The sequence below is a fragment of the Megascapheus bottae genome, chromosome 23, assembly GCF_031878675.1.
Source record: "Megascapheus bottae isolate mThoBot1 chromosome 23, mThoBot2.hap1, whole genome shotgun sequence".
Classification (NCBI taxonomy): domain Eukaryota; kingdom Metazoa; phylum Chordata; class Mammalia; order Rodentia; family Geomyidae; genus Megascapheus; species Megascapheus bottae.
In genome coordinates, this window is record NC_143531.1 from 10,819,546 (window position 1) to 10,836,291 (window position 16,746).

General features: G+C 45.6%; 1 protein-coding gene across 1 annotated transcript in view; it reads right to left on the reverse strand.

The window, feature by feature from the left end:
* Positions 1-11,629: 11,629 nt before the first annotated feature.
* The window catches only part of Hadh (hydroxyacyl-CoA dehydrogenase), a 29,452-nt gene continuing 24,335 nt past the window's right edge, over positions 11,630-16,746 (reverse strand). The window contains exons 6-8 of the mRNA XM_090356711.1: positions 16,354-16,426; positions 12,740-12,856; positions 11,630-11,802 (exon numbers count right to left, since the gene is read on the reverse strand). Of these exons, the coding sequence (XP_090212837.1) occupies positions 11,684-11,802; positions 12,740-12,856; positions 16,354-16,426 (309 nt within the window). The 3' untranslated portion in view covers positions 11,630-11,683. The remainder of the gene's footprint in view (positions 11,803-12,739; positions 12,857-16,353; positions 16,427-16,746) is intronic.

Consider the following 16,746-nt stretch of genomic DNA (forward strand, 5'->3'; position numbering starts at 1 on the left):
AGAGACAAGGTCAAGCCGGGTGCTGGTGACTTGTGTCTTCATCCTAGTTCCTCAGGAGATATGATGATTCCAGTTCAAAGCCAACCTAACTTGTATCCAATTACTCAGGAGGCTAAGATCTGATGATCTGGTTCAGATCCAGCCCAGGTACAAAAGCCGGTGAGACTCATCTCCAGTTAACCACCAGAAAACTGGAAGTGGCCCTGTGGCTCAACATGGTAGAGTTAAAGCCTTAAACCGAAGAGCTCAGGGACTATGCCCATACCCAGAGTTCAAGCCCCATGTCTGACAATGAAAAAAGCCAAGCTAGGGCCTGAGGTTCTGAGTTCAAGCCCTAGTACCACATACAAAAAGAAAAAAGTAAGGTCAGAGGGGAGCCAAGTCACTGGGTCTAAATATTAGGGGGTTTTGCCCCCCTGAGCCCCACAAGCTCTGTCATGCCATTTCTTTCTGTCCCACTATATCACCTACCTTTTATCTTAACAGCTTGCTGGGTCCTGACCTGAACTCCCCAAATCATGAGGTTCAGTGGCAAAGGAAGTTTGTCACTCCTGCCCATCTCCAGAGTCAGCATTTCCTCAGATTTGGGTTTACAGTCCATAATTTTACCACAAGCTTTTGTAGTTCTTGCCTGTAAGTTGGTATCGGATCCAGCAGAAACTCTATACTTAAGGTCAGTATTTCATGGCCTTCTGTAATAAGTTTGCCGCCCTGTGGGCTAGACTGAGATCACTGATATCACTGGAATAGCTTAAATCCTTCCCTGAAATTCTAGTTATTTTTCCCTTTTCAACCTTCTCAGTACAGCTGGGAAACAGCTGGCCACCATACTTAGAATAACCCTCCCCATGATGTACTTAAAGATTGCCATTAAATCACCCCTCAAATCTCCAGGCTAAGTAATCCCAATTCTTCCAACCTTTCATCATCAGTCCTTTAATCATTTTCATTACTGTCCTTTGGAATCTCTCCAATTCCTCTTCATTTAGTCCTAAACTTGAACCAGGGGAAAAAAAATAAGTATTGCATCCAAGGGGACCTATTTGTTATAAAAGGTTTCATATTCAGGCCTAGTTACAACTTCATTCAAAAGTTCTGTCTTTAGTGTACACGCATCAAGTAGTGGAAGAATCTCAAGCAGCCAGTGTGTTCTACAATGAACCAGAAAAGTCACTAAAGTGTCAGGGGAGGTAACACTATAGCATTATTTCCCTGGAGAAGATGATGGGAGTTCTTGTGATTTTTTTATTTTTTATTTGCCAGTCCTGGGCTTAAGCTCAGGGCCTGAGCACTGTCCTTGGATTTTTCTCAAGGCTAGAACTCTACCACTTGAGCCTCAGCAGCACTTCTGGCTTTTTCTAAGTATGTGGTACCAAGGAATCGAACCCAGGTCTTCGTGCATGCTAGGCAAGCACTCGACCACGAGGCCAAACTCCCAGCCCTCTTGTGAATTTTAAAAAGCAATTACTGATGCTGATCAGGAATAGATATAGTAAGGTATAAATTGGAAGTCCAGGGCTTGACCAAAGCCCATTACACTCTTCTATGGGTCTTAGGACCTATTAAAATAAATAGTGGCTCACACCTGTAATACAAACTACTCAGAAGGCTGAGGATCAGCCAGCCCACAAAAGTTTGTGAGATCTCCAATTAGCCAGCATCCATCTCCTCTCTCCCCGCCCCCAGAAAAAGGAACTGTGGCTCAAGTGGAAGATCACTAACTTTGAGCAAAACAGCTAAGGGATAGTACCTAAGGTCCTGAGTTCAAGCCCCAGTGATAGCTCCATAAAAAATAAAAAAACAGTGCAGGTCCGCGAGTTTGGCCTAGTGGTAGAGTGCTTGCCTAGCATGCATGAAGACCCGGGTTTGATTCCTCAGTACCACATACATAGAAAAAAAAAAGGCGGAAATGGTACTGAGGTTCAAGTGGTAGAGGTCTAGCCTTGAGAAAGTCCAAGGACAGTGCTCAAGCCCTGAGCTCAAGCCCAGGACTGGCCAAAAAAAAAAGTGCAAGAGAAAAGACTGTTTGGCCCATGAGTCAGTCCTACAAATTCAGTCTCCTACTTTTCCTTATCCAGAGCAGTTTTTCTCAGCTGATCACTGCCCAGGCCTTGTACTGCTGGCTATTTGGTCAAACTACTTTTCTTCATGAAGACAGTCAAGACTCCATGTACACACTGCCACCACCAAGTAACATGGCAACTCTTCTACCTACTGCTTGTGGGACCCACATGGGACTTGGCCCCTCCCCCAGGCAAAAACAGCTAAATTCTGTGCCAAGGAGAGGAAGATGGAGCAGCCCTCTCCCTGAGAGTTGATCTTTTGAGGTCATAGCTGCAACACTGGGTCTCCTAAGCAGCCACTTTCCTCCTGCTTTGAGTTGTGCTTCTAGGGTGCTGACAATACCTGTTCCATGACAAGTGGCTGGCCAACTGCCATGTGACTACACCTGGCCTGTATGCAGTCATTTGCCTGCATGGTTTGGTGTGAGGCTGCCATAGTATTAAAGGGGCCACTAATAAAGGCCTGTGAGCAACAGTACAAGGTTGGTTGGTGTGGCTTTTGTTTGAAAGAAAAGTCATAAAGAATAATAGATGACCAATCGTCCAGAAACAAGGACATACTAAATCCACTAGCACAACGATGTTCATTGCAGCACTATTTACCATAGCAAAGGTATGGAACCAACCCAGATGTCCCTCAGTTGATTGAGTGGATCAACAAGATGTGGTATTTATACACAATGAAATTCTATGCTGCTGTCAGAATGACATCACCCCATTTGTAAGGAAATGGAAAGACTTAGAAAAAATTATATTAAGTGAAGTAAGCCAGACTCAAAGGAACATAGGCCCAGGAGTCTCCCTCATTTGTCATAATCAGTAGAAACCTTGGGCTCTCCTAGCAGAGATTTACAATAGAACATAAGGCCAAATAGTATGACACTAAATGTAAGGACCTCCAGGATAAACAAAAGCCATATAATGAGTGACTGTTGTCCTTAATGTACTATGTTATATCTTATCTGTTTTGGTTATATTATATTGTTATACTATTTCACCTTGTTATCTGATATATTTTAGATGTGCTTAATTGGTTATTTGAAATTGGATAGGGAAGGGGGGAAATCAAAATGAGCAGGGGGAGGGGAGAGGGAAATGGGGACCAAGATATGAGAAAGGGTATCAATATTTGTGAAGTAATGCTCCTATCTGGTGAATATAATGTGACCCTTCTATTAATTACAATAAAATAAAAAGAAAAGAATAATAGATGATTCCAACAGAAAAAAGGAATTTGAATCTCACATGACATCACAGTTGCATAATAACTAATGACTTCCACCACAGGAAGAGGTTCCACACATGAGCTCAAAGGAAATCAATCATTTATAGTTAAAGGAGTTGTAAGTGAAAAACATTGGGCTCTTGCATACATGAAGCCTGGGGAGATTTGAGAGCTGCCTTGTGAAATCTACACACTTGAAAAGCTTCAAGTGATTTTTGAGTACAAACTACAGATGTTTTCTATGAACCTAGATCATTATATTTCTTTTTGGTTCGTCATGGGGCTTCAACTCTGGGCTTGGGTGCTATCCGTGAGGAAAGCTCAAGGACAATACTGTACCCCTTGTGCCACAGCACCATTTCCAGTTGTCTAGTGGTTAGTTGGAGTCTTATGGACTTTCATGCCCGGGCTGTCTCTGAACCACCATCCTCAAATTTCAGCCTCCTGAGTAGCCAGGATTACAGGTGTGAGCCACCAGTGTCTGGCAAGGCTAGATCCTTAATATGAACAGAATGACATGATTCTAAATGCCATTTACACAGATTGCAACAAACCAAATCACTGACATTCATGGCTACCATTCCAGAAGCTGCTATTCTAAATGTCTGCAGTTCTTTCAATGGAAAAACTTCTGGGCCGGGAGTTTGACCTAGTGGTAGAGTGCTTGCCTAGCATGCATGAAGATCCGGTTCAATTCCTCGGTACCACATACATAGAAAAAAGCCAGAAGTGGTGCTAAGGCTCAAGTGGTAGAGCTCTAGCCTTGAGAAAGTCCAAGGACAGGGCTCAGGCCCTGAGCTCAAGCCCAGGACTGGCAAAAAAAAAACCCACAAAAAACCAAAAACAACAAAAACTTCCAGGAATGGCTCAGAGATAAAAGGGGACAAAAGGGACACCAAAGGGTAACAATATGAAATAAGTAGTATTAGCATGAAACAACTCCCAACCAACCTTATACATATTAGGCCTAAAAAATTAATAACTTGAGAACTTAAGTGAAATCCAGCCATCTTTCCCTATTATAGAAACAATACTAATGATGCTTCTTATCATGTTGTATGAGTCACAGAAAACATATTCAAGGAAGTAATTAGCCAGATGTCACAGTGCACATCTGCAATCAAATTCAAGGCCAGTATGGGTTACATAACAAGATCCTATCGAAAATTACAATAACAGAAGTAATCAGTGCACTCATTCATTTTTACTAGACACATGCCAATAGGCTATGTCAAACCACGGTACACTAGAAAACTATTGTTTTTGTCAAATTGTTTCCTATCTGTATTTGTGATATCTTTTCCTCTGCAACTTAGACTTTAAATAAAAAAAAAAAAACTTTTGTCAGCTGTAGGGATTGAACTCAAGACCTAAGCACTGTCCCTGGCCTCTTTATGCTCAAGGCTAGCGCTCTACCACTTGAGCAATAGCACCCCTTCAGGTTTTTGAGTGGTTAATCGGAGGTAAGAATCTCCCGGGGACTTTTCTGCCTAATATGATTTCAAACAGCAATCCTCAGATCTCAGCCTCCTGAGTAGCTGGGATTACAGCTGAAGTTTTCTTATATAAGGATGAGGGGGCATAAAAGGGAAGCTTAGCTCTGGAGTGTGAGACCTAGCCATACTCCACTGCCTGTCACTGGGCACTGTCCCAGAGCCACTCAGAGCACAGGGCCTCCTGGGAAAATGCACAGAGGCTGGCAAAGGAGATGCCCAGCACTGAGAATGGCTAGAAAGGAATTTCCCTTTGCTTTATAACTTGTTAGAAAGTGTTTTGGTCCAACGTAAAAATGTCCTTTTTCTATCATGTTCAGCTGTAGAACACTAGACTTTGGGGAAACTAGTGAACTCACCATCATGTTTTGAAATCAAGATTAAGTTCTTAGACTATCACTGGACCATCCACATTGATGGGTTTATTTTAGCCTTTTGGTGTTTTAAAAAACTAGTATCCATAAGTAATTCTATAAAAAGGTTTTCAACATATCAATTCCTGAGTATAATGCGTTTTCCCCTCGGTCCTGGGGCTTGAATTCAGGACCTGGGCACTATCCCTGAACTTCTTTTGCTCAATGCTAGCACTCTACCACTTGAGCCACAGCACTATTTTCAGTCTTTTCTGTTTATGTGGTACTAAGGAATCAAATCCAGAGCTTCATGCATGCCAGGCAAACACTCTACCACTAAGCCATATTCCCAGTCCTTCACTTTTTACTTTTTTGAGATTGTCTCATTTAGTCCAGGCTGGCCTTGAACTCTTGAATCTCCAGGCTCCACTTCCTGAATACTGGGATTTCACACAAAGTAATTTTCTTCAATGGTACTTGCTTGAGAGGTTACCGGATAAACGAAGTCCTTACCTCCATTGCATATGGGGGAAAGAGGTAGGAAATGGATTTTCCAGATGAGAACATGTGGAATAGGCCTGCAGCATCCTGTCTCTCTTGGCAGTCCAAGGGGTTGAGCGGATCGACATTTTCTCCACCTTGAACTTGTTTTGGAATTGAACTCAGTGAAGTCTCTGAACTATGCTTTATGCCACAGTATTTTCTCTCAAGGCAAGACTGAGCCCCACAAATGGACCTGTTCCTTAAGGTACCCACAATAATAGAGACAATGGTTTCCAGATCCAGCCCGGTCCCCTCAATCAGCACTAGCAATGTCCTTCCATGGCTCCCAGAACGAGGGCTACACAGTGCTCCCTGAGGAATCTACCCAAGCACAGAGGTGCCAGTCAGCAAGTTCATGTGCTTGCCACATGCTGGCATATGAACACGCTGAGCCCAGTGCCCTACTCAGGTTCCCATTAACAGGGCGCCTGGCCTGGAGCACTTGCACCTGCCAGGCCTTTGCAAAGCTGCTCTACTTTTGCAGCTTTCAACTGTGCTGAGATGCATCTGGCGCCCAAATTTTACTCCAAATGATCTGACACTGTCACTCAGCCCTCTCTCCAGAACAGCCCCTCCGGTGAGATGATGCCTTTAATCACCAGTGACAGGGGAGGTCCTGTGTCACAAAATCCTAGGCAGAGTCCCAATGGGAGACTGTGGGGGCCACAACCATATCCATGAAATACACCGCCTCTCACCTCTCCATTGTGGTTAGCTAGGATTTCCATCAAAAGGGAGCCAGGGCCGAGTGCCAGTGGCTCACGCCTGTAACCCTAGCTACTCAGGAGGTTGAGATGTGACAACAACAGTTCAAAGCCAGCCCAGACATGAAAGTCCATGAGACTCAACTCCAATTAACCACCAGAAAACCAGAAGTGGTGCTGTGGCTCAAGTGGTAGAGTGATAGCTTTGAGCTGAAGAGCTCAGGGACAGACCCAGGCCCAGAGTTCAAGCCCCACAATGGACCCTCTCCCCCCAAAAAAGACCCAAGGTAAACAAAAGTAGTAGAGGTACTCACCACATACTATGTTTAAAAATGAGCTATTCAGCTTGTAGGTGGAATGGACGGGAGGAGGAGAGAATGAGGGGAGGAGTGACACTTACCTAACATATGACACTATAACCCTACTGTACATCACCTTTATTGTTATTTTTTTACTAGTCCTGGGCCATGAACTCGAGGCCTGAGCACTGTCTTTGGGCTTTCTCAAGGCTATAGCTGTACCACTGAAGCCATAGCATCATTTCCAGCTTTTTTTTCCCCCTATAATATGTGATACTGAGGAATCAAACCTGGGTCTTCATGCAAGCTAGGTAAGCAACTCTTACCACTAGGCCAAATTCCCCACCCCTGGACATCACCTTTATAATAAAAAAATGAAAATAATAAAAGGAAGCCAAAAATTAGCACCAAGAACTCCTAGCACATGCATATACTCAGTTAAGGGGCCAAGAACAGGAAAAGAAATCTTCAGTAGTACTAGCCTTCTATCCCAGCATTTCCGGTCCTATGACAGAAGAGTAGGGGAAAGGAAAGCCACTCTGCACCTCACTCTTTCTCTACCCCTTTACCATGGACACTAACTAAGGGCACCAACCAAATCTCCATGCGGCATCAAACATTCCCCCAAAAGTTTCAGACAATTCTCCCCCAGAACAGCTACGGAAGCCCCATCAAGAAACATTGTTCACCTGGCATTCCCAAAGCAAGCGAGCCTACACGAGAAGGCAGCACAAGCCTGTTCATTTAGCAGCTTTCCTCCTTCTTTTATTCACATGCCTTAAATCAGACCACATTTTCTGGGGGAATATTCCAGTAAGGACATCTACAGAAAAAAATGCCAGAGACATCTAGCACAGTGACCTACACACAAACAACTTGGGGGTCACACAGGCTTGCATGGCTATTTTAGGCAGCTATGGCAGCCTCACTCCTCCTCTACCAAGAGTCCACACCAGCCTGAATTAATGTCACCCCCTAAGGGCGGCTCTGCCACCACTCCCTCTGAAATAACCACTGTACTTCCTGGAGACTTGCTCCCAAAATTCGGACGCAAAGAAAACTTTCGATGCTCACCAAGTGTCCTCCACAATCTCTGCTGCTCACCTGCTTCTCCCGCACATCTCAGGACATGGCTGAGAGTCTCTCCTCCTATCCACATGCTTTCACCGCCCCCACTCAACCCCAGTCTACTGCACATGCATGCACTAACCTGAGAGCCAGCCACCGCATCCAGCGCCGCTTCCCACTCTGCTGGACCAGCGCCTCTCCCGGGCTTCCCCTGCACTGTGGCAGGGGCCTGGTGGTTCAGGAAGCCTACGAGCCTCCTTGTAAGACTCTTAAGGCCCGCATCCCATCTTCAGCTCACTCCACAGGTGTAAACTGTAATAACACGGCAGGCTTAACTGCCAAATTGTTTTTGTGTGTGTTTAAAAATGCTTAACCTGCTCCACCCGCTGTGAGTGGTTAGGCCCACCTGCGTGTGGTTTCATCCTCATGGTTATTGACTGTGGTCATCATAACATGATGTCGCATGGTGACTGCCACCTGCATGTGGTGTTTACCTTGAAAAACTCAGCCCCACTGAAGTTCAGGCTGCTCTCTCTCAGACCAAAGAGGGGAGAGTAGCTACTGCGCTATTAAACTGACTCTGCTGGTAACTATTGCTGGGAGGCTCCGAGCCCCCCAGAATGACTGGGTTATTGTATAAACCCTGGCTAATAGCTAAGGAAGGTGACCGAATTCCCTCATAATGTGTCTATGAGGGACTGTGATCCCTACTTGACTCCCAGCACCGCATGCTTGGCCATCTCAGGGGACAGGTCCTTACCCCGTGGCCAGCTCGCCCAGGTACACAGAGAACAACCTCTAGGTCCCAGGTGAAGACAGTGATGCTGAGGGCCGTAACCCACACGCAGTTCCTTTCCAAGCCCGTGCTATTAACTGGACTACTGATTCCACAGCAGCTTCAGCTGCAGAGTGGGGAGCACCCTGCATTAGGAGCCACAGCTTCTCCGTCTCTCCATGGTTGTTTCAAAACAAGATTGCTAAAATAGATGTAAAAAACTGGTGAAATTTTGAGGCCAATTAAAAAGTACGATAGGACAGAATGCATTTTAAAAACGGATTTGAGTTGGGCTGGGAAGATGGCTTAGTGGTAAAGTGTTGCCTAGCATCCATGAAGCCCCAGGTTCAAGTCCTCAGTACCACATAAACAGAGAAAGCCAGAAATGGTACTGGGGCTCAAGTAGTAGAGTGCTATAGCCTTGAGCAAGAGAAGCTCAGAGTACGCAGGCCCTGAGTTCAAGCCCCAAAACTGGCAAAAAAAATGTGGTTTTGAAAAAGTATAATAATGCATTCATTGTTCAAAACATTTATTGTTTAATATCAACGCTTGTTTACCAAAAATCAGTGCTCTACCGCTATAGACACACCCTACATTTTTGATAGACTTAAGTCGGTGACTGAAATGTTATGGAGATTAAAATCAAGGAACTTGTCTCACAGGTATGAGCAGAGAAACTCACAAACAGGAAATGATAACACCGGTGTCTACATTAGCCATGGCTGCTCTGTGTGTGAATGCAGAGACTTCATTCCCGTCGTGTCCCGTTGTGTAGCTTGCTCTCCCTGGCACAGCCATGGAGTCAGAAAAGATGCCACTGTTCAAGTCCAAGGTTTAAGAAGAGAGTGCTCAAAGCCTTTCCTGGTCAGTTCCTCTGAAATGTAGTGTGTGCAAACTGATATTATGAAAATGCTAAAAGGAATTTAGAGGCCAGTTCTTTTAACTACTTGGTAGGATTTAAAGTGTTTCAAAGTGTCAGCCATAAATGGGAGATCGTGAGGGAAGTGGTGATATTGTCCAAAAGGAAATAAATTCTTTACCTTAGATAACTATACTTGCTTTGTATATCACCTTTATTACAATAATAATTTTTTTTTTCAAGTCAGTCCTGGGCTTGAGCTCAGGGCCTGAGCACTGTCCTTGGACTTTCCTAAGGCTAGAGCTCTACCCCTTAAGCCTCAGCATCACTTCCGGCTTTTTTCTATGTATGTGGTACTGAGGAATAATTTTTTTTTTTAATGCCAGACAAAAAGATTGCTATGAACCAGCTTTCCCAAGTTCTCAGTGGAATGTCACTCTGTTATCTGTATCTTTCCTGGAATTTAGTGGTCAAGGAAGAGCTCTGCAGGCCGGGAGTTTGGCCTAGTGGTAGAGAGCTTGCCTAGCATGTACAACGATCTAGGTTCAATTCCTCAGAAAAAGCCCAAGGACAGTGCTCAGGCTCTGAGTTCAAGCCCTAGGACTGGCAAAAAAAAAAAAAAAAAGAGCTTTGCCAGTTCCAGTGGACAAGAACCCTGAGCCCTATGCCCACTCTGGCCAGGGTGAGGAAACTCCCAGGCCAGGTACCATGTGAAAGGTCAAGGGCAGGGTGTTAGTCATTGGGCAACTCGAGAATAGCCTACAAGCTGGCTAGAGGTCTGGCTCAGCAGTTGAGTGCCTGCCTAGACAAGTTCAAGGTCCAGAGTTTAAACCCCAGACACACACACACACACACACACACACACACACACACACACACACACACACACACACACACACACACACACACACACACACACACACACACACACACACACACACACACACACACAGAGATTAGCCTAAAAGTTTTGAAAACCGAGTTTAAGGATGGTAGAAATATATGTATATTTCAAAATACAAATTTCTAAAAAAATATTTACTCGGCTTTATAAATCACAAAGTGCAAAAAGAAAACCAATCATTAGAAGTATGACCCAAAATAGCAAGCCAGAACATCCATTCTGGGAAAAGTCCTGTCTAAAAGTTTAGATTGGAAGTTTACAAGTTCCCTTTTTCTTTTTCTAATCATTAGAATTTGGATCTGATCTGGGCTCTGCTATAAGCTATCAGATGACCTTTAACAGGTTTCTTAAGCTCACTGCTAATGAAGCCACTGGACCTCAGGGGTTCCAATGTCCTTGATGCCTCAGTGGAAGACAATTTCTCTAGCCAGTGATTAAAAGAAGCTTATGTTACATTATTTCACTGAGCTGGCAAACACAAACAGATGTTCCTTAAAATTCACTCTGTGTGCCCTTCTGGCTACTTTAATGTCAGAAATGGGCCAGCTGTAGGCGGACTTTATACACATACACACACACAGCCTCCTGCCATTCCTCCCCAATAGCTGGCACCCTATAAAATCACAGCTTCAGTGTAAATGAACAACCTTTAACTTCTATAATCAGTTAAGCGTTTTGTAATTTTCAATTACCCTTGTTTATTTCCATTTAAATGTTCACAGATTAAAGGACTGCATTTCAGTAGAATCAACTCCTAAGGCAGACTGTAGCACTGATTCCCCACAGAGAAGGAGAGGCCTAGTGGTAACACCCAGGGATCTGAAGGACCGTGAAGAGACACCTTCCTGCAGACTGGGCACCCACACGCTTTCCCACCAATCCAACTGCTGACTCTATGATGAACTGAATAAAAACATGACATATTGTCTCTTGCCCAGAAGGTAGGGAAGGACTCAAAGCTGCAAGTGGCAAACTGTTCGGAGAAAAGGGAGACTCAGGCACCACTGGCTGCTGCTCTGAGAGGCACCAGGGAGGTGATGACTTGTGACAACCCGGCAGGCTCTCACACCCCTTTGAAGTGAGGGAGTGAAGCAAGGAAATGAGCTAAGAAAACAGTAAGATTCTAAAACAATGTTTGCTGTAAGGCACCAAGGTACATCCTGCTTTTTAGAAAATCCACAGAAAATAGATTTTTAAAAAAGGAGTTCTCGGTAGAGGAATCTGTTATTACTGCAACTAGTGAGACAATTACTTCAGCTAGACTACGTTGAGATGTACACTGAGCAGCCTCTGCTGCAAGGCACGGGCTGAACAAAGCTTCTGCCCCACGGGAGGGAGGGCCTGAGCGCCAGCTCTCCCAGTAAATGGCGGTCTTGATGGAAGTGCAGAAGCTACAGTCACTTGTATTTGTAATACCCTTCTCCGGTCTTCTTGCCCAGCTTCTTCTCTGCTACCAGCTTATTCAGGGACGTACTGGGCTGAAACAGGGGGTTCTTTGCATCCATTTCATGCCACCCTATGGAGAGGAAGTACAAAGAACTGGACTTACTTTGAGCTTAGCATGCCCAGGGCATGTCTAGGGGCATAGCAGAGTGGGGTACCCTGCTCGGATGGGGAGTGGGCTCTGCACAGTGTCCCCTGTAATTTCCCGGGTGCAGCCAACTTGGGCCAGGGTCAGCTTGCTGCCACCTAGTAGTGCTTCTTAGCAGTGTATCTCCACCGTATCTTCCCAGAAATTACTACAGATGCTCCCAATCTCTTTCCAAATCAGTGGAGGTGCTGGGTGCACGAAGAACCTAGCATGCTAGCTTTCAGAACATCTGGTAAGTAAAGCTAACCTCCACTGACTGCACTTTTGTAACTTCAACCAGGACCCCAGGTGTTGGCAATACACAACTTCATGTTGACACACAAGTCATGAACTACACTCATCACTGCTCCAGTTTTAAGAATTATCTTTATCCAGTATTTGGAATTGCCACATTTAAATAGTCACAGCATCTTGATTTCCATGCAGATTATACAAACAAACCAGAGTGATAAAATACCACAGTATACCAGTGTCACTTTCCAGATTTCAATACTGTACTAGCTCTAAGATGTAAGCAGTGGGAAAACTGGATGAAAAGTATGTAAGACCTGTATGTGTTATATCCACAACTTTCTGTGAATCTAAAATTTTTAGCTGATTCTTCCTTTATGCCAGGGTGTGGCAGTCGGGGCAGACCTTGCTCAGTACCTGGTTGTTTAGTCGTTCTAGCCTTCAGAATCACAAGTCAAACAAAACTCTTTCCTTTATCCAGTCCCCAGCCACAGTTATTTCATTTATCAAGAGACATATGAAGACCTGGTGAGGAAGGACTAGGGAAAGGCTAATATCCCTCATAAGGACAGTAATTCACAGTTCAAACTGTGCAGTTTAAGCACAGACAGAAAAGGAATCCAGTTCTTACCATCCAAAATGAACTTGGTAGTATCCAGACCCACGTAGTCAACAAGCTCAAATGGACCCATGGGGTACCCAGCTCCCAGCTTCATCGCAGTGTCAATGTCCTCCTTGGACGCATCCCCTGAGGAGAAAAGGGCAGCACTGAGTCGCCACCAGCACCCCAAATTCTCCCTATCACAGCAGCAGTCCCAGAGGTGTAAGAATTTTACATAATTGCTCATGCAGAACAAGTCTAGAGAGTCTGTATCTGGCTTGGGAAAGACTGTATCTCAGAGGAACATGCCAAGTAGCTCATATGCTTCCCAAAGCACGCACCACATGAGGTGAGCTTGAAGCCCTGCTGTTTGGTGCATAGAGAAAGAAGCCCTGTGTCTAGGAACAGTGGCTACTCCTAGTGGGCTCCATTTCCCAGATCCAGTGTTCTGAATGGGCTGTAACACACACACACACACACACACACACACACACAGATTTTCTAATTTTGCACACTAGACACTCAGAGCCAGACAGCCGTGCTGTAGAAGGGTGTGGACTCTACACACGGCTGGGAAGGCCACTGTGAGCAGACAGAACCACCAGCATGGAATGTCTGAGTTCCATGTCTGGGATCCACACTGGAAAGTAGATTCTGCTCAGGATTTCATGGTCTGAGGCTCTATGGCACAACTGTCTCTGGATTCTACACCCAGGTGGGGCTCTGGCTCACGCCTCACTCTGTGCGTGGCTTTGGGTCCGGGGCATTCCACTGTTACACGGTCAGAGCACAACCTCTTCAGGCCCCCTACCACATGGGAACCTTCCCTTCCTGCTGCTTATAAAACCAATGTGGTGAGCCCTGGCCAGGCTTCACACCAACACTGGCCATCTCCACAATCATCAGTCAAGCTTAAGACTTGCCTACTGACCCGCTGACACAGGCAGTCCCTTCTCAATGGCACACACACTCTGTGGGGACAGAAATCTAATGGCCTAAAGCCACTTAATTAAATCTGGATTCAAGAACAGGACAATGAACCCTAACAGGCAAGGTTACAGACTAAGAAATGTGAGGACTTGTTTCAATAATAGGAAGATACCATGTGCACCGTAGAGAAAACTCTCACAACACTTTTTGCAAAGGTGGCATCATTCTAAAAAAACTATTTTTTTTTGTTCTGAGCAATAGGAAGCCAAGGCAGTATAATGGGAAAAAAAAAAGAAAAATAAATTGCAGCAAGTGCGCGCACACACACACACACACACACTGGCGGGCCAGGTGAGAATGACGTGTCACACCATATTTTAATCGATATTCCCTAAACCTCTGTAAAGTCTCTTAGTTGCTCGAGGACCACCCAGCAAGCTGTGCATGCTCACAAGGTCTCTGTCAACCTGAGCAAGCCCCGGGCCACTCCTCTCCCGCCCCAGGCTCAGAGCCTTAACTCTACCAAGACAAACAAGAAAAAAGCTTCCCCGCTGACTCTCATGGATGTATGGCTGGGGAGAGACTAGGCACCTGCCTTAACATCTGTCTTTCATCAACTCAGCAGCACTACCTATCAGCCATTCTTAGCATTGCCAAGCCTTGGCATCAAGAAGAGCCAGGAGGAAGGAACTGTCCCCGACCCCGTGTGTGCACTCATGGATGCGCTAAGTGCCTACGCTGAGCACTTCCGGGGCATGCAGACCAGCTGCCCTTCGGACACTGCCCCTGAGGAGTACAGAAGAAACAGACATACATCTGGGCAAGTGCCAAAATGACAGCTGAGCCATAAGGACAGCTGTGAGCGAGGAGGAGACCACAAAGGCCCAACACAGGCGCGGTCAGTCAGCGGCGGTAAGATGGCTGGGGCCACGCTAGGGCCTGTGGGCAGTGGGCAGCTGTGGAGGTGGGGCCTTGCGGTGCCTTGGAAGCCGTGCAGCTGTCAGGCCATGATGAGCAGCTGGCCACACATCCTTCCAAGGAGCCTTTGCCAACCGTGCCCCAGGTGTTCTCAAGAGCTGACGCAGAGTCCTCCCCAGGGGAGGTAGGGAAGAGGAAGTCGCTGCATTTGCAGGAGCTTTGCCATGTGACAGAACACAGGGCAAGTGTGCGGGCGGTGTGCAGTGCAACACTTCCTGAGCAAGCACAGTGGGGAGGGGGGATAATAAAGGGAACAGGCACGGCAGGGGGAATCCAAGGTTACAGGCACGGCAGACAAGAGAGGGAGCACCCATGGGCTTCGGTATTGATGTGGACCTGCTGAGTTGCAGACACACAGCTGAGGAGGCAGAGGGGAGTGGTGTGTGTGTGTAAGCATGCTGCTGTGCTGGCTCCCAGAGGGTCATGGGAAGAGGCTGTGCTGTGACATGAGGGAGTCGGAGCACAGCATGGAGTGCTGGCAACCTGTCCCGAGGGCCAGGGGAACATCAATGGTACACTGCCAGGGCAGCGCCAAGCATGAATGAAGTATGCTTCCCAGGATCAGAGCCTGCCCTTCTCCCTTCACCCAACAGAGCGCAGTGATGGGACACAGTGGAGGAAAATGACCTCCCCTGAGCACCACAGACTAGGTACGTTGGAAAAAGTATCAAAGGGACAGTGCATTTCCATGGGAAAAACACTATGAAGAGATGCTACATCCCAAACCATTATATTCTATTAAGAAAGGAAGGGGGGGCATCTTTTAAGGCAGGGAAAAGTGCTGTGTGCTTTGAGGTGCAATTAGGCATAGTTGTTGATAGATAAACAGAAGTGTTGGTTTGATCTTGGAGCAAAAGGCAATTCCATAAGCCATAGAGAAAAGTCGAATATTTAAAGCAGACCTTGAGGAAGCAAATGTGCTTTCATCTCGCAGGAAGAGCAGGTAGAAAGGTTTTGTTTCAGAAATGACAAGCTTCAAGTGAGTGTTTGTGAATGAAGTCCCTGAAAACAATGATTACACTTGCTTTTTAATCCAGTCCAATTATGGCACGTTTGCCTTTGAAGCAGACATGAGAGCTATCTTTCCCAAACCTGGGCAGAGAAGAGTCTGGAGGATGAACATCAATTACAACCCTGGGCTGATACCCAAGTCTTACGTTTCTGTAACAGGGCATTGCTCATTGTCAACCAAGTCTGGAGGAAAATGTGTTAGACCTTTCTTGAGGCACAAAAAAGTGTATCATGTTAGAAGTGGAGACATGGTTCAAGTGGTAGAGCATCAGTGGTGAGAAAAAAAAAAAAAAACCTAAGAGAGTGCAGGGTCCCAAGTTCAAGCCCCAGTACCTTCACAAAACAAATAAAAAGTATATTATGACATCTCTCACTACTGTTAGAAATATTTATCCATGTCAGCCTCATCCCTTATTTCCTATCACCTGCCATAATGTCACAAATTTTAGAATCTTAGTGAACTAAACATTCCCCAGTATAGTGATTTTACTTGATTATTTGCTTACAGTTTTAAACTTCTAATGAAAAGCAGAGATCCAAGATATAAATCTGGACCAGCTAGGCAACTACTCTGGTTAGGACTGGGTTAAGAGCATCTCAAAACCACATGGGAAACCCGAGCCCTGGGGACACAGTGAAAAGGTCCCCTTGGGCTCTGCAGAGCCTGGCTCTCTGTTCAACACTGCATGAGAGCGTCAGACCCCGGGCTGGTCCTCGACAGATACCTCGCTCATGCAGCCTGATGGCTTCCAGGAGATATGGCACCAGGAGGCGGTTCACAATAAAGCCAGGGGTGTCCTGTTTCAGGAAAGAGACAGAAAAGTGACTTGATTAAACCCACTATTTTGTGAATCTTCTTTTACTGTGCATGCTGTTCCCTGTATCCATCTTCCAAAGTTGTTTTAAAGTATCTTATTTCTATCTGCAGGCATCCTTTCCCCTTTTCCTCTCAGAAATGGTACCACTGCATCTTGAACAATACTTCCAGAGGATTCCTTGGAATTTTCCTGGGCTACTTAGCATCCTCTCATGTATCAGTACATGAGACCAGTACATGTACATGGTCCTGACTTGGGAGATCCAAGTTTCAGGACCAAGGAGATGGCACCTGCTGCCTT